We start from the raw sequence: 22,248 nt of genomic DNA on the forward strand, positions 1-22,248 counted from the left end.
CAAACTGTCGAAACAACCATTGTCGTGGACTGCAGAGCAGCAGGAACATTCATCAGTTGGGACTTCGTCAAGGAACACAACATCCCCATCAAACAACTCTCTGAACCATTCCAGATCAAAACCGCCGATGGATCTTACTCTTCTGACGGACCAGTCTCCTTCTACTGTGTCCTTGGACTCAAGATCGATCAACGAACTATGATAGGAAAGTTCAATGTAACCAAACTTGGACGAAGGGATAAGATTCTCCTTGGAATACCTTGGTTATGGGCTATTAACCCTGACATTGATTGGACCAAGCAGACTATCTCCATCCCTGCAACACCTCACTCCAGGAAGATAGAACGATCCCTCAAGAAACAACAGAACAAGAAAACCCCTGAACCCGCCAAGAAACCATCCAAGAAAGCAACAGTAGAAGAAGTATGAGATGAATCTCTTCCCCCTCTAAACTCCGAAGAACCACTCCCCAATCTGATCCCTGATCCTGATGATGATGAAGAAATTGAGATGCCTGACTTTGACCAGAAGGAGGACGTATGGGTTACTGACCAATTTGCCCGAAAAGTAGAAGACGTCGCAACCTACCCTCTTTCCGATGATGAAATTCTCATAGAGTATGCACAAGATGGCACTACTATCCAAATCATCGAAAACCTCTCCTTCGACTCCCCACTTACTGCTGATGGAACCTCTGCTGCTGAAATCCGACGAGCAAGCACAACTGCCCCACTACGAAACTCCTGGATTCTTGCCACTTCAACAGAAGAAGAATACCACAAGACAAGTAACAAGGCGCAAGAGTTTGCCATGGCTGGAGAACAAGCAAAGAAGAAGAAGTCTTTTGAAGAATTAGTTCCTTCCTATCTCCATGATTTCGCTGACGTATTCGCCAAAGATGGGCTAAATAAACTTCCTCCATCTAGACCAGGAATTGACCATCACATTGAAACAAAGCCAGGATTCATCCCCAAATCATCCAAGATCTACCCCTTATCTGAAAAAGAACGAGAAGCAGTCAAGGCATTCCTAGATGAACACATCCAGAAAGAATTCATCACCGAATTGAAATCTCCCCAAGCCAGCGGTTTCTTCTTCGTGGGAAAGAAAGATGGATCCCTCCGACCCTGCCAAGATTATTGATACATCAATGAATGGACGATATGGAATGCCTACCCTCTCCCCTTGATTCCCCCGCTTATCGCCAAACTCCGAAATGCAAAGTACTTCACCAAAATGGACGTTTGTTCCGGATATAACAACATCCTGATTCACCCAGAAGATTGATGGAAGGCAGCATTCACAACAGAGTTTGGTCTCTACGAACCAAATGTCATGTTCTTCGGACTCTGCAACTCCCCAGCCACAGTTCCAAGCATACATGAATCGCACCTTCCAACAAGAACTCAATGAAGGATGGTTGGTAATCTATATGGACGACATCCTTATCTTCTCAGATTCCCTTGAAGAACATCAGAAGCGAACCCGTAGGATCCTGGAAATCCTAAGGAATGAGAAACTCTTCCTAAAACCAGAGAAGTGCCTTTTTGACGTACAAGAAGTTGACTATCTTGGAATGATCATTCAGTCCAGGACAGATAGTGATGGACCCCGCCAAATTAAAAGGGATTGAAGAATGGCCTATACCAAAGAACATAAAAGATGTTAGATCATTCCTAGGCTTCTGTAACTTCTATCGCCATTTCATCTCCCACTACTCCGACATCGCTAGGCCCCTTGTAGACCTGACAAAGAAGACTTCCACATTTGAATGGGCACCCTCCTGCAATGATGCCTTCAACAAACTCAAGGAATGCTTCCTTTCTACCCCTGTCCTTCGAAACCCTGATCCAACTCAGCAATTTGCCCTTGCCACTGATGCTTCCCTTGTCGCCACTGGCGCAGTACTTCTCCAAACTGACGAAAACGGAGTATACCACCCATGCGGGTACCTTTCCCAATCCTTCAACCCTGCAGAACGAAACTACCAGATCTATGACAGAGAACTCCTTGCCATCATCCGTGCCCTGAAGAACTGGTGCCACTACCTCGAAGGGAACCCACACCCTGTTATTATTTTCACCGATCACAAGAATCTCCTTTATTTCTGTTCTTCTCAGAAACTTACCCGTAGACAAGCCAGATGGCAACTGACACTTTCCGAATTTGACCTAGAATTTGACCATGTCCCTGGGAGCAAACTAGCCGCCCCAGATGCTCTTTCACGACGACCAGATCACCTTCCTGATTCCCTCGATAATACAGATATCACTCTTCTCCCTGATTCTCTTTTTGTTCGCCTTTTAGATACTGATTTCGAAAATGCCCTCCGTTCACCTGATCCTATCTCTGATCCGATCATATTAGCTGCCAGCAAGGCTCTAGACAGCCTCTGCCTTCCTCCTATGACTTCCTCCCTTTCCGATTGGTCCTTTACCGATAACATATTACGATACAAGAACTGCGCTTACGTACCTCCTCATCTCCGCTCCCGTATTCTTTCCCTTCACCATGATTACCCCACTGCAGGTCACCCGGGTCGCTTCAAAACCGAAGAACTCATCAAACACGATTACTGGTGGCCTCAGATGGGCTCCTTTATGCGAAAATACGTAGAGGGCTGTGCTATATGCCAGCAGATGAAATCCGATACCCACCCGACTACACCACCCCTGACACCGATTCCTTCCACTGCCATGCAACCATTTTCCCAGATCTCCGTGGATCTCATCACCAACCTCCCTGTTTCCTTTGACTTTGATTCCATCATGGTTGTGGTAGACCATGGTCTTATGAAGGGGGTAATTCTCGCTCCTTGCAAAAAAACCATCACTTCTGAAGGAGTCGCCCAACTTTTCTTCAAGAAAGTCTTCCTCCGATTTGGCCTACATGACAAACTCATCTCTGATCATGGCCCACAATTCGCATCGAAGTTCTCCAAAGAGCTTGGAAGACTCCTTGACTATGAAGTAGCCCTTTCTACTGCCTATCATCCCCAGACTGATGGACAAACTGAACAACTAAACCAAGAACTTGAAACTTACCTTCACATCTATTGTCGCTCAGCACCCACTGACTGGGTAAAGCACCTTCCCATGGCAGAATTTGTTCATAACCACCGAAAACATGATGCACACAATGCTTCCCCTTTCTTCCTCATGATGGGATATGAACCCCGAGGAATTCCTTATGCTTTCCCCCCAACCGACATCCCTGCATCAGAAGAACGAATCACTTATCTGCAAAAGATCTGAGAAGAAGCCCTTGCATGCCATAACATTGCCAGACAGCGAATGGCAGAACGCTCTCATGGAAAGAAGTATGAACCCTGGAAAATTGGGGATAAGGTTTGGCTCTCTGCCACACACCTCATGACTCACCTTCCATCAAAGAAGCTTGCTCCAAAGCGATATGGCCCCTTCCCGATCACCGCCGTCCTTTCCCCTATCACTTTCAAACTCCGTCTCCCAGAACAATGGAAGGTTCACCCCACATTCCATGCTTCTGAGTTATCATCCTATCAGGAAACCGAAATCCATGGTCCGAACTTCCCTGAACCACCACCTGACGTAATTAACGGCAAAGAAGAATATGAAGTGGACACTATTCTGGCTCACAAAGGACAAAAAGGAAGACACCGCTACCTCATGTCATGGAAAGGTTACTCATCCGCAGACAACATGTGGCTTCCAGAAGATGCCTTAGAAAATGCCCCTGAAATCCTGAAAACCTATAAGAAGCGACTCAAACTCTCTCGAATCCTCATCCCACAAAACCACTAAATCACTATGTCCACTTCATCCAGCTCCTCTTCTGCCTCTTCCCGTTGCAATCTTGAAAACTATGAACTCTTTGAACAACAAGAACATCAAGCCCTCTTTGATGCCACCCTCCTTAGCCGACAACATGCTCTTGAACTCGAGAAGGTTTTCGTCAACAGAAACGACCATATCTCTATGTACCTCCTTTCCATGTTCCTGTGATACCCATTCCATAGAAGAAGACATCATCCCCAACGTTGCCAGTGTTGACACCACTACTCGCCTTCACCTACCTTAATCGAAAGATTAGGAACACCATTCAGATTCTCTTCCCTAAAACTTTCAGAGACGACGTAGCAGTCGCAATCCACACCGTCGCTGAATGCCTTGCCACCACTACAAACACACCACCTTCCCCTCATATCCTCCCAGCCTTACCACCTACCACTCCATCCCCTATAGAAGAACCATCCCCTCGTAAAGCCACCAAAATGAGCACTGGACGAAAACGCCCTACCAAACAAACAACCATCATGACCATTGGTCTTACTCGTCCTACCCCCTGATATTATAAAGATCGTTGCTCATGGCCAGAAATCTGTACTCCTCCTCCAACAAACCCTGCAGTCCTTCCAATGACCCCACCATCGCCGACTCCCATTCCTAAAGAGGAGACCCCTAGTCCTCCCTTCGACAACATTGTTTGTCGTATATGCAAGGAACTCGGGCACCGTCACAAAAACTGCCCATCTTACAGGTGTAGAGTCTGCAGGACACTCTCTCCAGGACACCTTTCCCCATACTGTCCTTCTCTATGAGGAGAAACTATCAGTGCATTCAGAGGGATGACCAGCAGCACTGAAGGGTTCTACACCCATCTAGCCGAGTGGGAAGCACAAGAGGACATGGCGCAAGAAGAGGACTTACTCTCCTACAACGACATCGACGTAGACCCTGTCTACCTCAACGATGCAAGGCTTGACTAGGTTGCAGTCGGTGACTTCAACGATACGAAGGGGGTAATGTTACAGTGGCGCTATATTTTCTTTTCTCTTTCTTTCTTTACTTACTCATCAAGTCTCGTGACTGCTTATCAACACGTCCAACATGTGAACGCTTACCTACATGCTTACTCATTATGCTTACACAGATGATTACTCATACTGTCCCCTGATTGGTCGATCCAACATCGTACCATTTCTTATCTCCTTTTCTGATTGGTTGATATTCTCTTCCTATTCTCGCTTACCTTTCTTGATAGGGTCATCTACCTACAGACCGGCCCTAAACCACCTTCTTGTTACATATATATATCACGTTTCCTGTACTTGTATTCCTTAACTTGAATCTACTAGGTTCTCTCCTGATACTTCGAGTTCACCGATCTAGCTGCCTTCCAAGCAGACTAGCCTGAATACTTGATCTAGCGAGCCCTTGACACTTGCCTAGCCTGAACCTTTGATCTTAGAACTCGCGATACACTTCAGCCTTGATCATCCTTTATTGGAACGCTGAAGAAGAACTATCCTAGTCGTAACAGTGGATTGGCATTGGGTACTATGTCAGACCGAGTCGGCATATCTCCAGAGGGGGAAGGTTGAATCAATGGTAGTTGATTAGCATTAGTAGTCGGTTCAAGAGCAGTACTAGTAATATGGGTTAGTTCAAATTTTTGAATAACAGAATGTAATGAGCAGACTTACAGTGGGTTTGCGAATTTCAATGGCTGTGCATGGAACTACAAACAAGCATCTGAGCATGACATGACAGGATAGTAGAAACCAAAATGTATACTCTAGTGGGGGCCCTGGATGCAGGTGTCTCATTTGAGGAACTAGCAGGCTTAGTGATATTTGTGATTGAAACTTGTACATTGTCAGAATGGCCAGGCTCAGTTGTTGAATCAGCATGGATATATGCACATACCATCAGTCAAATAAGTGATATAACATACCTTGAGCATTCCTGAAGTCCTTCATATCAGAGTATATCTGTTACGGTGGCCAAAGAGCACAAAAAAGGACCTGTGGCATCAATGGTGTAAATTATGAGGGAAAAATATCTTCCAATTCAGCTGGAGTGAAAGATACCGCACTCACAAAGCAACCATCTGGTCAAATTGAAGCAAGTGGTTTGTCTCATGCAAGACTCGGATATCCTCAAGCTTTGTCCTCCGACCTGCCAGCTGGACCGTTTTTGAACCATAAAATCTGAGTAATGTTGTATTCTCAGTGAGTCCGAGGAATGAGGATGAACATAGAATGTTGTCTATGCGGCAGATGTCCTTTTTGGGACATCTCTTCTTTGCTTCATATTACTACTTGCAAGCTCTCAGTACTCAATGACTCTTAGTCATAGCACTCGTTCTTTTGCTTTCTTTTATACAACAACCTTAATCCACTTCCCTCTAATATGCCTTGCCTATCAAGTGACCCGAATCTAAATGTCTGTCCGAATTATGCAGATGATGCATTCTTCAACATGAGACTTCAACTCACCAATGAGAACATTACTGAAGCCCAAGCTATTATAATACTCAAAAATATATGGCAAGCAGAGAACATGGCAAAGAAGGCCCAATGGCAAGAACAAACAGAGGCCGACAGGGAACAACAAGAGCACATGGAGAGGCTCAATGATGAAGAGCAGGAAAGGCAAGAACAAAATTGCCACAATGAAGAGGAAGCAGCATGGAAAGAGGACAGGAAAAAGAACAAGTATAAGTACACTACAGTTCCTGACCTGGATGTGCCCTTGAAGACAGTAATCATTCCATCAGCGTACACCACTTGCAAACTTGACAAAGGAGATTATGTCAAACTATGGTATTTCACCAACGATGGTCTGGATGACGCAAAACTCAAGAGTTCGGTCGACAAAGACGCCATGGTCATGGCCACCTTAGACAGAGGAGATACAGCATGGGTATCAGTGGCATCAGCGCGAAACACAGGAGTGGTTATCAACGATCAGAACCTCACCTTCAAAGACTTCTGTCAGGCTTGTCCATGCATCATCAATGCAATGCAAGAGGCTTCATGGCCTGCAGACCATATAAAAATGATGGCCATGTTTTGGAGAAATTTACAGGTTCACAATTTTCGCTCAATGCGGGACCCCCAAGCACAGACAGCATTGCTTGTCTACCAGGCAGAGCAGAGGAAACGATGGCACATCACCGTCAAATCTGCGGGAGGTGCATATGATCTATCCCAAATCAACGAGGTACTCCTAGAGTGGACTAAATCTAACATCTATCTTGAAGAGCGTACGAGATCGGACAATAGGCGAGACTACAGGGTCAGTGTTTTCCTTCAAAATCACAAATGATCATACACTAACGACCTATATTCCTCCATACAAATATTCAAATCGAACAAACATCACCACATCCAATATGCTACACACTACAAACTACATACTACATGCCACACACTACGTGCCACATGCTACTCGCCACACACTACATGCTACATACTTTGCATCACAATATACATTTAAAAAAAAATCACACGCTTCACACTATGCTACACCACATCATAACAACGCGGCTACTCACAATCAGATGGATCAGAGGATCAACACTCTTGCAGCAGGTACTTCATCAAACCAAGACCACAGAAGCAGGGACAATAATCGTTTGACACGGGATTCCTGTTGTCGTTCAGCACCACCACGTCCAGGACAAGATTATTGTCATCGCTCAGCATCTCCCAAACCAAGCGGGTGTTTGCGATGGGATTTTCGGAGTGGCACAAGCAGAAATACCCTATCTGCTTGCGCAGTCTGCTTGGGAAGACATCTGCACAAGATCATCGAGTGCAAAGCAACCAGAACTTGGGACAATGCAGCGAATACTCTATGCACCCAAGTCGGAAAAATCCTCACCATGTGAGACGGTTGCACAATCTGCAGCAATTGGCAACAAGTCACAGGATGCAGTGAAACCACACACGACCGTCGACACTTCTGTTCCGGATGTGCTGCCTCCTCACATGGAGCACAAAAATGCTCTCAAGTGCAGAAAACATAGAGCCCTCACCCCATATGACCCTAATGCTTGGGAAATTTGCCTTATGCAAGCCAACCTTATTGATAGATATTCTCATATTCCTGAAGGACTCTGTCGAGGCTTTCATCTTAATTTTCCCATCATTAAAAACACTCAGGCTCCTCTGAACAAGGATTCTATTCTTGTATATATGAACGAATTCCAGTCTATCATCAAATCTGAAATCCAAAAAGAAAGATACATTGGACCTTGTACAGCAGCTGAAATCAAGACCCTCATTGGTCCTTTCCAATCATCACCCTTTTCAATCATTCCAAAACTGGGTCGACCAGGACATTTTCAGGTCATACAAGATTACTCATTTCCTCACGCACCTTCCATGAATTCCCTAATCCATCAATCAATTCATGTATCAACCCAGATGACTTTCCCAGTACCTGGGGAACATTCCATACGGTCGCTCTCATCATTAGCCGGTTACCACCAGGATCACAAATGGCTACAAGAGATGTATTGGAAGCATATTGCACAATCCCATTACATTACTCACAATGGCCAGCAGCAGTCATTCACATCGCAAAGGATCAATTCTGCATTGACACATGCATGTGTTTCAGAGTTTCACCCTCTGCAGGAGCATATGGTTGTCTCACAGACGCCAGACTGGATATTTTTAGATCTCAAGGCATTGGTCCCATGTCACAATAGGTTGACAACCATTTATTTTTTCGCATATGAAAGGAATTTCTTGACGGATATAATGAGCAATGGAGGCAGTGGCACAATGACATCATCAAAAGGGGTAGCCATCAAGACGGCAGCCACATATGGTTTGGTGGGCATGTTTTTGATGACGGGACAATTGAAGAGTTTGATGAAGATTGCAGATTTCCGATCCACGATTTGTTGGGAGACTCACCGCGATCACCAGAAGACAACATGTTCACCTGCAATTTTGATGACATTGATTGATCGTCTCATACCACACAGACTCCCTGGGAGCTTCAGAAGGATGCTTACTTCGCCTATACTAATCTGTACATTGGTCTTACTTGGGATCTCATAAGTAATTTGGTATATCTGGCAGAGGAGAAGAAGTCAAAGTATCTTCTCGCAGTACAAGATTGGAAAAATCATGCCACGCACGTGCTTAACAACACACAAAAGCTACATGGCAAACTTCTACACATTTCCTTGGTCTATCTATGAGGTAGAGCATACCTCACAAGCCTTGAGGTCATGCTGCAGGTTTGTCATAATCGTCTGTTCTTACCTCATAGGCCGGTTAAAGGCCTGGCAGAGGATCTTGAGTGGTGGACAAACATTTTACAGAGCACCTTTGTTGAACGAAATATTCCAAAACCACTTGCACTTCACGACCCAGCAGCATTCTCAGATGCCAGCTCTGGTGTCAGAATCGGGATTATCATTGGAAAGCAGTGGAGAGTGTGGAAATTATACCCAGGGTGGTTGACACTTGATGGACAAAGGGATATTGGATGGGCTGAAACAATTGGCTTTGAACTTCTCATTTGATACATTATCGCCTTGGATAGACCAGAACAGCACTTCCACGTCTATGGAGACAACCAAGGGGTCATTGAAGGTGTTAAGGTCGTGCTCAAGGGAGAGGTTGCTCAAAGGGCTTCGGCTTCAGCTCGTGCGCTGTGCCCCTTACCCAAGTACGTGCCCTTTAATTTCTGGGGGACAGAGGGGAAGTCTGGGGAGTTCCAGAGGACTAGTGTCAGTGGAGTTCGGCGGAACTCTGGAAGGCTTATGTGGGGACAGAGTAAGGCTACTACGGAAGTCCGGAGTAGAAACAGAACAGAGGTTAGACTACCCTAAGGCAGAGCCGGAGAGTTAGTCCTAAGGTTTAACCCCTAAGACTCGGAGGTGGACAAGAGATGAGACTCAAGTCCAGAGATTGCAGGAATGAGCAGAACTAAGATGATATTCGAACTGAGGAGTTCCGGAGTATTACAGGGGTTTATATACTGTAGGTATCATGTAAGTAAATCAGTCAGCAAAGGTAGGGGCTATGTACGAAGCATGTGGAAAGTCTATTAGTAAGTGTAACGGATCAAAGCAGTGAAGTCGGAAATGAAGTAAGAATGGACGGATCAGTAAGCATAGCAGAATAGGACATAACCGGTGACCAGAGCAATAGCTAATCTAAAAGGAGTTAGGGGTGAGTGTGGAGATGAAGGTGGAGCGCCGGGTGGAATAGCAGGATGGAGGACTGGACTTTAATGAAGTGGATCCGGAAGTACGGGATATGACAGAAGGCTGGAAGAACAGACATAGTCGCAATGCGGCCGTTAACCAAGTCTTTCAGCGAACCTTCAAATTTCTATCCAGCTTACCAGCTACACACTCTTTTCACCCAACATACATCACCAGCAGCTCCAATCCAGCCGATCCACCTTCCCGAGGTATCTATGGTGACCCGAACTTGCTCCTCACACCCATCCCCATTCCCCATCCACTCTGCCGTTTCATCTATGATCCCTTTGATTTCACACCGAACAAACTACCATATTCCTGAAGGCATGATACCCGCGGCTCATCTACTTTCCAACATTCCATTGTTAGCACAGGATGATGTCTCAGGTCACAATATGGGATCCGAATAGCAAAAGCAGAGAGATCATACTCGTTTCACGACCCCACTCACAGCTACAGTCCCACTATCAAAGCCGCCTCTATACAAGGCAGGGCTAACTCCAGCAGTGTCCCCATTATGTCCGCACTGCTTGGCTCGTGACCAACTTAAACTGTGGTACCCAATTGAAAGTCGATCATTCTGGAGTGCAGATGGAAATATTCTCACCATCACAGATCAAGACCTTCAACAGGTGCTAATGGTGATGAACTCATCCTGGGCACAGAGCACCAGAGAGTCATATGGAGCTGGTTTATTGGTTTTTCACGTCTTTTGCAATATGCAAGGAATTCCAGAACATGAGCAATGTCCCACTGATACCATCACAATTCTCACCTTCATCACAAGTTGTGCCAGCGCATATGTGGGAAAGACTTTGACCAATTACATCTTCGGTATTCGGGCATGGCATGTTCTTCTTGGGCAAGCATGGAAGGTAGAACAGGGAGAGTTGAAATCAGTGCTGGATGGAGCAGCTAACAAAGCTCTGGCTGGATCCAAATGTTCAAAGAGAGAACCACTCGTAATCACATCCATCATAAAAATTTGGACTCACCTCAACCTAGAATCACCTCTCAACACTGCCATCTTCGCGTGCCTAACTAGTTCCTTTTATTCACTCGCGCGGCTTGGAGAATTAACCGTCAAATCAATCAAGGCCTTTACACCAGAGCACCACGTCAAACAAGGAGACGCACAATTAGATGGTGAAGACCATCATGGCTTGCGAGTAACCAAGATACGCATACCGCGCACAAAGACTTCCTTAACTGGTGAAGACATTTACTGGGCAGAACAATCAGATGCATCGGATCCCAAAGTGGCACTTATTAACCACTTCGCAATCAATAATCCCTCACCCGAACATCATCTATATTCGCATGGAAGCACCGCAATGGCATGCGTCCCCTCACACGGAGCGCATTCTTAAAGAGAATCAGCATAATCGCCAAACAAGGAGGGTGCCCAGAGTTGAAGGGTCATAGTATCCGAATTGGAGGAACACTGGAATACTTGCTGCGGGGAATTCCATTTGATGTCATCAAATCAATGGGACGATGGTCGAGTGAAGCCTTCACCATTTATCTATGTGATCACGCTATGATAATGGTGCCATACTTGCAAGACACCCCAATCATTGAACCCTTCACTCGTTACACCATGCCACAACTGCGATAATTTTAAGGTGTGTCTCGCCCCGCTCCTTATAACATGGAGTTCAAGCTGCGCCTGACGCGTCGCTGGGCTCCTTATGTGTTTGGGAATCATGGCTCATCTTGACCTCTTAGGTTCGGAGCGGTGTTTCTGGCCGAAAACCCCTGCAGGGCTTTGCCCAAATACTTACATGCAACTCTCACTTTCGTTACTCGTAGATCAGATCTTATTCGCGTCGCAATTGATCTGATATTTCTTCTCTAACCAGAAAGATAACAGAACGCATAGATTATCAATAAGATGTGTGAATGTGGGAAGACAGTACCAAAACACAGTGAATGTCCATCCAGCATTATGTAAGCAACACCCTCGAGGTCATCGCACCTGGCATCGACGGAGGCTAGGTCTATGTGATGTGTTGCATGCAGCATGCAATCATTGCAATGTGTGCAGTAACGGATAGGGATAAACAACTTCGCACAATCTGAGACTATTGCTATTGTTAGCACTACTATTGCCAGCCAATCTCAAGCAATCTCAACCTCGTCGCAAAATTTCGCACAACCTCGCACAATCTCAGCTATTCTCAGAACAGTGGACTTCTACTGGGGTTCAGCGCTCAGTTGCGAACTTCAAGCTTTTCATTACCTCAAGTGCACTACCTGACCTTCCCATTCACATCTCCTCGCTTCTCCCCTCTGCAAAACATCCACCCGCTGCTCGTCTTTTCATTCCCGCCCAGTACTTATGAACCATGACGAACATATTTTGGCGCTGGAAGGTATGTACGACTCCATCATCCTTCCTGTTACCCATATTCCCGCACGCACGCAGTCATCAATGGCACGAACCTCATCATACCATCTCACCGCGTCCCCGCTGGCCTTTATGTGCTAGTCTCCACCTCCTCTGGCCAGTGGCACACCGCCATTAAGGCCCTGAAGGCAGACTGCAGCGTTGCTTGGAATGAGATCTTGGTCATATGTGCACGCCCACCGAAGTCTTCTTGGTGGCCCATGTCCTTCTTCTCCGGCACCTCAACAGCAGTCCATTTCGAAATTCGTGCCTCGTTTGAATTTGGGCGAACACTCGGTCGAGGCCAGCTTGTTGGTACGGTTGAGACGACTTTAGAAAAGTTGCTCGAGCACGACGAACAGTTCGGTGAGTACTCGATTTACGCGGTGTTACTGTCTTTGACTGTGATTCAGAGGCGTTGTTCCATGCTATCGATAATCAGCAATCATCACTTTTGTTGAGAACGCGACGTACGGAGACGCCACAGCTCAATGGCCACACTACGGACAGTTCTCTGAAGGTACATCATCGACCTTGTAACCATTACTAATTGTTCTCACCTCTTCTCGTTTGCAGAGTGAGGTCGGTTGTGTCACTGATGCAGCACACGAGGCGTACGCTCTCTACTCGAAGAGCAACTGTCGGAACGACCTCGATCGCGCTATTCGAGGCTTCCGGACAGTGCTTGAACAATGTCCCGATGTCCATCCGGACCGTGCCGCAGCGCTCTCCAACTTGGCTCATGCCATCAAGAACATTGGAACTGATATTGACCATGCCATTTCCCTCTTCCGCTCTGCGCTCGCAATCCGTCCCAGAGGGCACCCCGATCATCCGCTATCCATCATCAACCTTTGTGAGGCTCTTCGCCAACGTCACCTAAGGCGACATGATTCTGCCGATGTTCGCGAGGTCGCGGAGCTTTACAGCTCTCTACTACCACTTTGTGTCGAGGGCAGCTATCTTCATCGAGTAGTACTCGACGCCAACGGCGTACAATACGTCATCGACGAGTGCAATGCACTTCCGTGCAGCCCCATGGAGGAGAGCATATTGCTTCGGCGTATTATTCTCGAGCTTTGTCCGCCAGGGCATCATGTCGCGCATGGTCACTTAGCAGTCTAGCCGCAGACCTTTGTGAACGCTTTCGTCAAAATGGAGATATTGATGATATTGATAGGGCTGTTCAACTGTCACGCGACGCACTGGCTATTTGTCCTGTCAAAGCTGGATGTGGCTCCTTTCTCGGTGTATTATGCTACGCCCTCAAGCTCCGCTTTGATCACCACGGCGATCCTAGCGACCTTGATGAGAGCATACCACTATATCGCGCAGCACTCGATCTGTGTCCTCCATTTGATCCAGCTCGTTGGACATCTCTCAACAACCTTGCAGAGGCACTGAATGCCCGCTATAACAAATGCAGCCACGTCTGGGACTTTGAAGAAGCCATCCGCCTCCACCAAGAGGCACTCGCCCTGCGTCCCAGAGGGCGTCCCAGGCGCGACCACACTTTAAATAACATCGCAGCTGCTCATTATACACACTTTCGAAAATCAGAAGACATCAGCGCTCTTGATGACGCCATCAGCTTCTATCGAGAGGCGCTCGAGTTGCGACCTCCGGGTAACCAATGGCATTGTCAAGCCTTGTTGAATCTGGCATCTGCGTTGCAGGAACGCTTTACGCAAACCCGGTACGGCGAGCACATCGAAGAGGCGATCAGACGTTGTCAAGAAGCCCTGGAGTCATTGCCCTTCAATCACCCGGAGTGCTATTTCTGCTATGTGTCGCTTCAAGAAGCTTACACGGCTCGCTTTAATGTCCAATGTCACCCTGATGACCTTGCAAGCGCATTCAAAAACTGTAGACTGGCCGTGAATCTTAGAACGCAAGATTTTCCTCGGCGCATAGAGCAAGTATTTCAATGGATTGAAGATGCTGAGAAGTACAATCATGAGTCGGCATTGGAGGCTTATCAAACATCGCTGCGCCTACTTGATGTTTACCTCTCAACACGATCTTCGGTAACATCACGTCGCGAGGCTGCCTCGCAGTTGCGGCTGGGCCCAGCTCTTTCGGGAAATGCAGCTTCTTCTGCTATCCGTCGTGGAGAATTGGTAACAGCTGTTGAGCTCCTGGAACGTGGGAGAGCGCTGCTATGGTTCCAAGTCTCTCGCCTTCGCACACCGCCAGATCAGTTGCGCATAGCCCGTCCACTCCTTGCAGATCGGTTCGTAGTTCTGAGTGAACAGCTCTCCGCGGCCATTCATACGCGTGGTTCTGTTTTCGATGCTGCCGATAGTGCAGCGGCGAACCGTGCGATGCAGCAGTATGAGAGGCTCTTGACGCAATGGGAAGTTGTGGTAGCGCAGATTCGGGGGATCGGCGGCTTCTCGCGGTTCCTCATTCCACCATCCTACGATGATGCACGGCTAGCAGCACAGCATGGTCCAATCATCCTCCTGATCGCTAGTGAACATTCGTGCCATTCACTAATAATCACGCATGACGCAGAGCAGCCATGCCATGTTCCCTTGTCTATCACTCTCGCAGATGTCAAGTCTCTCAGCGAAGACTTCTCGCACGCGATACGAAATGCGGCTAATATGGACCCAACAGAGTCAAGGATAGCGCTGATAGCAGTGTTGCGCGAGGTATGGGATGAAGGTCATGCTACCCATCGTCAACGTGCTCCGTCATGATCTGAAACTGCGTCCCCGCTCTCGAATATGGCTGTGTCCCTACAGCAGCCTTCATGTCCCTTCCTCTCCGTGCAGGTCGCCTGGAGAATATCTACGTCTGCTCTTACACGCCGACACTTTCGGCTCTGATCAGAGCTCGACAGACGATGAAGAACCAAATAGCCCCCTCCTTCGTGGCGATTGGACACAGCAAATCCGAACATGGTGTCGGGCCCAGTGCTCGAGGGTGTCGACAGGGAGCTCGAGATTGTTTATGAACTCGTTCCATCGGAGACCAACGGCCACCATTTTGCATAGCAACGAAGCCACTAAATCAGGCGTACTTGAAGCTTTGCGACACAACACCTGGGTGCATCCTCGCTTGCCATTGTATCCAGGATCGCAAGCAGCCTTATAATGCACACTTCCGTCATGAGAGATAAACCAATCACGCTGCTTGATATCATGGAGAACAATACTCCCCAAGCTGAATTCGCATTCTTATCTTCGTGCGACACCGCCGTCGGTGATAAGCAGACCCCCGATGAAGCCATCCTACTTCGCAGCTGGTCTACTTTTTTCCGGGTTCAAGAGCTGTCATCGGCACTCTGTCGGTGGTCGATGATGACAGTCAGTAATCACGAGGTTGTCCAAGCTTTCTACAGAGATATGTTCACGGACGGTGTCATGGATTGTACGAGGGCCGCCTCGGCACTCAACAAGGCCACTCGTGCTGTTAAGCAGCGAAGTGCCACTCGAGCAGAGGATCGCTTTTCATTCACATTGGTGTGTAGTATCATACATCCAGCCGCATTGTGTGTATCTTATATCGTTATCTTTGGATTCTCTTTCACTACTTGATGTAAAATTACCCTGATACTCTTATACTGCAATCTTGAGAACATAGTGTCGCCATACTATTTACCTTATGTATCGTGACAGGATTATAGCCCTTTATAGAAAGAGGGACAACTACTTTGCTTCTAAGAGTACTACTTTGCTTCTAAGAGTACTACTTTGCTTCTAAGAGGAGAGACCAAGAAAAGTCGCAGCCATGCCTATGTTAACGTCTATCAGGACATCGAATGGAAAGATCGAGATCATTGATCAATTGCTCTTGCCACACACGACAAAGTACGTAGAGATCACATCCATCGAAGAAGCCCATGATGCTATCAAGGACATGAAGGTCAGACAGGAAATCCATGGATCCTTGCTCGCAATTTTCTTATAACAGTAGATTCGTGGTGCTCCGGCCATTGCATCGTTGGCATCACTAGCTTTTGCTGCTTACATTCAAACTGGTCTCGACGCCGCTCCACAACCAGCCTTCCTCCTGTCACCCGAATCACTTTCCGCCAATGTGATCCACAAGCTTGACTATATCTTTTGCGCTCGTCCTACAGCCGTTAATCTAGGTGCAGCAATTCGCCGCCTAAAAGCGGTTCTTCAGTCCTCTGCAGATGCTGGAAAGTCCGTTGGATTAATCGCGGCAGACTTGATCAGCGAAGGAAAGCTCATAGCAGATGAGGATTTCGACCGCAATAAAAGAATGGCGGAGCACGGCGGTGAATGGCTTGCAGAACTCGACAGGGGATCTGGAGGCAGTGGCCAAGACCTTAATGTCCTCACAGTGTGTAACACAGGATCCCTTGCGACATCGGTATGGCATCTTAGTCTAATGTATCCATTTTTGATACTGATCAATGTGTCATAGGGTTACGGTACAGCACTGGGGTTGATTACCTATCTTCATGAACAAAAGAAGTTAGGCAAAGCATACTATACCCAAACTGCACCATACCACCAAGGGTCCCGGTGAGGTCACCGTTCCGTTACCGTCGATCGTTGACAGCTTTGGCTGAGATCGCGCATCACAGCCTCACAGCGCTAGAGCTCAAGACCATGCAGATCCCCTCTGTAATGATCTGTGACACAATGGTTGGTTCTTTATTCCAGCACCATAAAATACATGCCGTTGGTAAGAACCATTTGAATGCTCCCTGCGATTGCCTGATTTAGGTTGCCCTACCTGCAGCCGTTGGTGCCGATCGGATAGCGAGGAACGGTGACACCGCGAACAAAGTACGTTATCCCTGTTAGCCAGATTCAGAGTTTGAGGTTATTCTTGTTCATGCAGATCGGGACTTACAATGCAGCCGTACTTGCAGCACGGCATAAGATCCCATTCATTGTTGTTGCCCCGATTAGCACTGTCGATCTCGATACCCCGGACGGCTCAAGCATTCCGATCGAGCACCGCAAGCCACTCGAAGCTTGCCTCGTGCGCGGGGCTGTTCATCCCTTTGACTATGATGCCGAGGGCAAGGTTAGGCAGGAGACTGTTATGATCACTCCGAGTGGGCTCGAGGGGATTTACAATCCAAGCTTCGATGTTACCCCCGCTGAACTCATTACCGCGATTGTCACAGAGAAGGGTGTGGCAACCAGGAAAGAGGGCGAGACTAGTTTCGATCTAAGTGGAGTTGTATGATCTCCTCATGGGAACTATAACGTGATTTTCAACTAGAAGCAGAATCTACATGTACTCACATAACAGTTCAGAACTTCAGCTAGAAATTTACCCAGGTGCTGCATAGCTGTGTCTCAGATACTCAGTCGTAAGGTTGACCAATGACTTCGGATGATTCAGAAAGCACCAATGAGATCACTTGGATATTCTAAAAAATGACAGTCCTGTAAATCAGTCTGGACGTTTGCTTTCAATTGTACGATTCAACGAAGAATTTAAATCATTATGGGCCAATCGAAGCTCATCCAGAGCCCGTCTAACGTTCCAGGTGTACTAATTACTTACATGATTTCAAGGCTCACTGTAATAACCTTTTTACCGAACGCCGCGGGACAGACTAAGAAGCATCCGTCACTCATGAGACGACTTTCAAAGCATGGCTGCAGAACATGACAAGAGCCGGCTAGTCGGACATGAGTGACACGCGGATATACTTAGTCTACTCCAAAGTCCAATTCCAATCAAATCAAACTTTTGAATGGAACAGAACTTTACAGTAACAACCTACAACGACGTTGTATGTATAGGGCGAGGCCAGTGGGACGACAAAGAAGACGGATGCACGAGTGTGGGTCCATGATGTTGACAAAGTTCAAACCCCCACGTGGTTACGGCATTATTAAGTAATTTGACAGCACAAATTGGTTGTACGCCAAATAAGGTAGGTGCTGTTAATTCGGGAATCACATGAAAGGGGATTTCCTGCTAGTCCATGCTTGTCCCACCCCCCTCCTTATTCGCTCGCAACTCATCATGATCGATTATCTTCTAGGCAGGCCAAGTCCTTCATGGAAGCGCACTCAGGTAGCTATTACTATACACTGGTGCATTCTTTGTTGACTGGTGAATACAAGGTCTTTCTTGTCATCATCTTTTGGATTTGGAGGCTCGTGCACGGCAGTCCCAATGCTCCACGTCTTCTATGGCTCAGAAAAGTCAACAGACGTTTACGTGAGTGGAGCGCACTCACGCTTATCTATTCGAAGTTTATATTGCCTCCTAGAGCATTTCTCGCCTTGGCAAATTATCGTTAGTACAATGACTGCATTGTACGCTGCTCGGAATTTGGACAAGATTCTTGGTTTTGGAGGTAAGTTCAGGGAGTATCGTCAATTTTTTTTGTATGGCGTCTGAGCACACTTCGCAGCACCGGAACCTCTGGCTCGTTTGGTGAGTTCCGTCCGTCGTTGATGTGTGAGACATTGTCATAACCATCGGAATTTAGTACTCGCCCTCATATTACCGTGCAACATGGATTGCAATTGGCCTTGATGCTGGATTTGCTACGGCCATGTCCATACGCCCTAAATGGCTTAAAGATATCTGCTCTATCTTATTCTCCGTCTATTATATCATCTATGCGAATGAAGCTGATGAAAAGGTATACAATTTGTGCATGCTAATCTCAGTACTATTCACAGAACATGCCTGTAGATCCGTAGGTTCAGAGCTGTTCCGACCGTCGAAATGCTCAGAATTACCTGGGAGAAGACGACCAACCCATATGTAAGATATGTCGTATTCAGCTTTGGGCTTTGTATTAAAAACCCTGGCAGCTTCGTTTAATTGCGCTGACCCCGCCAATGTCTCTGTGTCGGAAATTTTTGCTTCCGAGGCCTCCCACATCGACATACGACCGTCCTTTAAAGGTGCACGTCTACTTTGCGCCACCTGCACCCCAGCTTCAGCAAGCCACAGATCTCATACTTGATTTCCCTGGTGGCGGATTTGTCGCGATGACCCCGGAGCATCACGACGAGCGATTGCGCTCGTGGGCGCTGCGAACGGGCAAACCAGTGCTCTCCGTCGACTACGGAAAGGCACCAGAATGTAATATCAGACTCATGTGCCTTGTCCCTCATTTGCTAACCGGCGTATTAGATCCATACCCTTTCGCGATTGATGAATGCTTCGATGTTTATCAAGCGATCTGCACGTCTGCTGGACGATGCATTGGCATGTCTGGTAAGAAGCTTAACATTATATTGACCGGAGACTCTGCGTACGTCATTCTTGTGTGGTTGCACATATACCGCCCATTCATCGTAATTCTAGCGGAGCAACACTTGTTGTGGGCGTTATGGTCAAAATTTTACAGCACAACGCCACGCTTCCTGCTTCTACAGTACCTCTTCCCGCACCTGTCGCACTTGTCCTGAGCTATGCCGCGCTAGACTTCAATTTTACCTCTTGGATGTCCCCTGAGAACCTCCAAGTCTTGCGCTCGGAGCAGTCCTCGGGCAATCTTCCCGGTATCCACGAGCTGGCATCACAGAAAGATCATCTGCAACACGTCAGCCCACTCAGCATGGTGGGGGACCGCAAACATGGGTCCGGTAGACGGAAATTACATAGACGCAGGAGCTGGAAAGATGCGCTCCTTGATTTCACAGGGGTAGACGCTGACACGAAGCCGGTACCAGAACGGCACCATTCGACCTTGGGAATGAAGAAAAAGAGTTCCGTGGTATCATTTGGGACACGCGCTAGGAAAGACGGTGCACAAACCAAGCCAGCGCGGCACGACGATAGTGGTTTTTGGGCGGGCTCCGAAAGCGATGAAGATGAGCCCATGAGGGAGGAGGACCGGCCACTTGAGGAGCGCGTGCGCTATGTGTACCCGGAATGCGATGGTGCACGTTTGCACCAGACGCTCGAGAAACAGCAAGAGCAACTCTCAGCGGCTGTGGCGGAGGCTGATATTAAAGCATCGTCCATCAAGGGCGGGGACAAGAAGCGGGAACCGATTGGTACCCGATTGACGATGACTAGCCGCACAGGATATTTCCAGGACAGAGTCATACCTCCGAGTATGGTATGTACCGGATCAGTTCTTGGTCCCCAATTGGTGCTCATTGACTCCACAGATGCGCGCTATGGCCATCCTCTATATTGGTCCCCACCACAATCCGGATTTTGCCACTGATTACTTCATCTCGCCGATCCTTACACCTTCGAATCTCTTAGCGCAATTCCCCCCTCTTTTGATGCAATGCGGTGAAAAGGATCCGTTCGTGGACGACACGGTCATTTTTGCGGGACGTGTCCGTGAGGCCAAACGTGCGCGTAAAATTGAACTCGAACTTGCACTTTCTGGCAAGAGCGCCCGGTTTGGGGAAATGCTCCAAATGAGCACCGCGCACTTTGAGAATACAGAGGGGATTGAGAAGTTGAGGAAAGAGAGGGACCAACTTGCTAAAGAAACTGAGGACGACTGGGTGCAGATGGTGCTATTCTCTGATTGGAGCCACGGGTACCTGCAGATGATGTCCCTTATGAGCGAGGCACGGGCTGTGGTTGAGGACCTGGCCGACTGGATGGATGATGCGTTTGTGAGGTACAGTGGTAAAGAGAGCAGCAGCTCTAGGGCCGAGCTGAAACTTGTTGATACTCCTGGAACGAAGAAGACCCGGTCACGCAGGAATTCGCCGCAATCGTCGTCTCACTCGCCGAAACGCGTCAATGGGGATGCGGATGCCGTGAATGGGAAGGATGGTAGTCCCAGCCCGTTTACATCTGAAACGGAGACGGAGGACTCGGGCATTACGTTTGTGGCTCGCAAGCGGCTTACTATGACGCAGGGGAGCTCAGTGAATTCGACGCCTCCGATGAATTCGCGGAGGGGCTCTGGGGAGCTTACTGAGACGGTGTTGCAAACACTGAAGACGGGGCAGAAGCAAACTGAAACGGTCACGACGACGCCTCAGAGCAGTACGCCTCGTGGAGGGAACGTGAAGATAGGACAAAGGATCACGGAGTCTGAATTAATGAGGCGGAGGAGGTTGTTGGATGCACATATATTTGAAGGACAAGGTAGTTCGTGAGGGTTGCACGTTCTACAAAGTGAGTGAAATGTACACTGGATATAGTAATATAATGTATTGTAGCTATAGTTAGTAGTGTGTAGTTGGATACGATTCGCACCGAAAAGTCTGACTCGTCCTAGTATGAGAATACACGATGCGGTTACCGTACCCATCAAAAGTCTGGATTCTAAATATGGTACACGGTGGGAGGTCATGGACGTACATGGGAACTAACAACGTGAAGATGGATCTGATGGCCAGAGAGACTTTAGTTTGATGCAGTGACCGGGAGTTACGGATTTTGTGGAAGATCGGAAGTTGGTTAAGGAAAAGATAGGAATAGGCTAAAAGCTGTATGGTAGTGGCAATGACGTGATGAATGACTGCGGCCGTTGAAGTGGTTGACCGGAAACCGGAGAGCGGAACGGGCCGTGAGAAATTACGGGAGTGTATAGCATTGCGGTGCTGCGGCACAGCAGTCTAAATTGAGACACAGCCACCTTTGTGGACGCGGATGTTGTGAATAAGATTCGTTTTGTAGGTGAAATCGTTGTTCTTCTAGCTTAGCGCTAATAGGTTTGAACCGGGTTATCGGTTTTACTAGGTTAACGGTATACTTGGGGGACTTGGGCTGTGTAACTCTTTTTTTTTCAGTTCCTTACAAAAGGCGCCAGTAGGAGCGCGCTCCATATCCAGCATCCGCTCCCCACCCAGTTGATCCTGAAAAGTCTTCTCTTGAGAACTTCCTTTGATCTTTCAAGACTCAAATCAAAGAAGCCGCTTTCAATTCCCTCGCCTAAATAATAAAAAGGGCATATCCATCCATCAATCATGAACCTC

General features: G+C 47.5%; 5 protein-coding genes across 5 annotated transcripts; all 5 read left to right on the top strand.

Annotated features, from left to right (window-relative positions):
• Window positions 1–6,173: 6,173 nt before the first annotated feature.
• EDB91DRAFT_1028040 (uncharacterized protein) lies at window positions 6,174–6,788 on the top strand (the record flags this gene model as incomplete). Its single annotated transcript, XM_041312665.1, has 1 exon — window positions 6,174–6,788. A coding segment is annotated over one exon (615 nt), but the record flags the coding sequence as incomplete, so codon positions are not given.
• A 5,178-nt stretch (window positions 6,789–11,966) lies between these two features.
• On the top strand, window positions 11,967–15,090 carry EDB91DRAFT_1349369 (uncharacterized protein; the record flags this gene model as incomplete). Its single annotated transcript, XM_041326016.1, has 5 exons — window positions 11,967–12,371; window positions 12,425–12,751; window positions 12,799–12,905; window positions 12,962–13,466; window positions 13,511–15,090. The coding sequence occupies exons 1-5, from the start codon at window positions 12,338–12,340 to the stop codon at window positions 15,088–15,090; spliced, it is 2,553 nt and encodes an 850-aa protein (XP_041173564.1). The 5' UTR covers window positions 11,967–12,337.
• Window positions 15,091–15,109: 19 nt separating this feature from the next.
• On the top strand, window positions 15,110–15,817 carry EDB91DRAFT_1154426 (uncharacterized protein; the record flags this gene model as incomplete). The annotated part of the gene is made up of 5 exons (XM_041319554.1): window positions 15,110–15,316; window positions 15,364–15,459; window positions 15,507–15,591; window positions 15,636–15,699; window positions 15,725–15,817. Coding segments are annotated over exons 1-5 (511 nt in total), but the record flags the coding sequence as incomplete, so codon positions are not given.
• Window positions 15,818–16,073: 256 nt separating this feature from the next.
• EDB91DRAFT_1154428 (uncharacterized protein) lies at window positions 16,074–17,779 on the top strand. Its single transcript, XM_041319555.1, has 6 exons — window positions 16,074–16,258; window positions 16,310–16,732; window positions 16,787–16,887; window positions 16,950–17,050; window positions 17,108–17,154; window positions 17,210–17,779. Exons 1-6 carry the CDS (start codon window positions 16,124–16,126, stop codon window positions 17,561–17,563), a joined length of 1,161 nt encoding a protein of 386 aa, XP_041173566.1. The 5' UTR covers window positions 16,074–16,123; the 3' UTR covers window positions 17,564–17,779.
• Window positions 17,780–18,297: 518 nt separating this feature from the next.
• Window positions 18,298–21,769, top strand: EDB91DRAFT_1154434 (Alpha/Beta hydrolase protein). The gene is made up of 10 exons (XM_041319556.1): window positions 18,298–18,406; window positions 18,457–18,553; window positions 18,606–18,692; window positions 18,750–18,772; window positions 18,828–18,983; window positions 19,037–19,108; window positions 19,159–19,432; window positions 19,484–19,604; window positions 19,658–20,417; window positions 20,470–21,769. The coding sequence occupies exons 1-10, from the start codon at window positions 18,356–18,358 to the stop codon at window positions 21,424–21,426; spliced, it is 2,598 nt and encodes an 865-aa protein (XP_041173567.1). The 5' UTR covers window positions 18,298–18,355; the 3' UTR covers window positions 21,427–21,769.
• The last annotated feature ends 479 nt before the right edge of the window (window positions 21,770–22,248 follow it).

This window comes from Suillus paluster (assembly GCF_016628075.1).
Source record: "Suillus paluster strain FC165 chromosome Unknown EDB91scaffold_63, whole genome shotgun sequence".
NCBI lineage: Eukaryota > Fungi > Basidiomycota > Agaricomycetes > Boletales > Suillaceae > Suillus > Suillus paluster.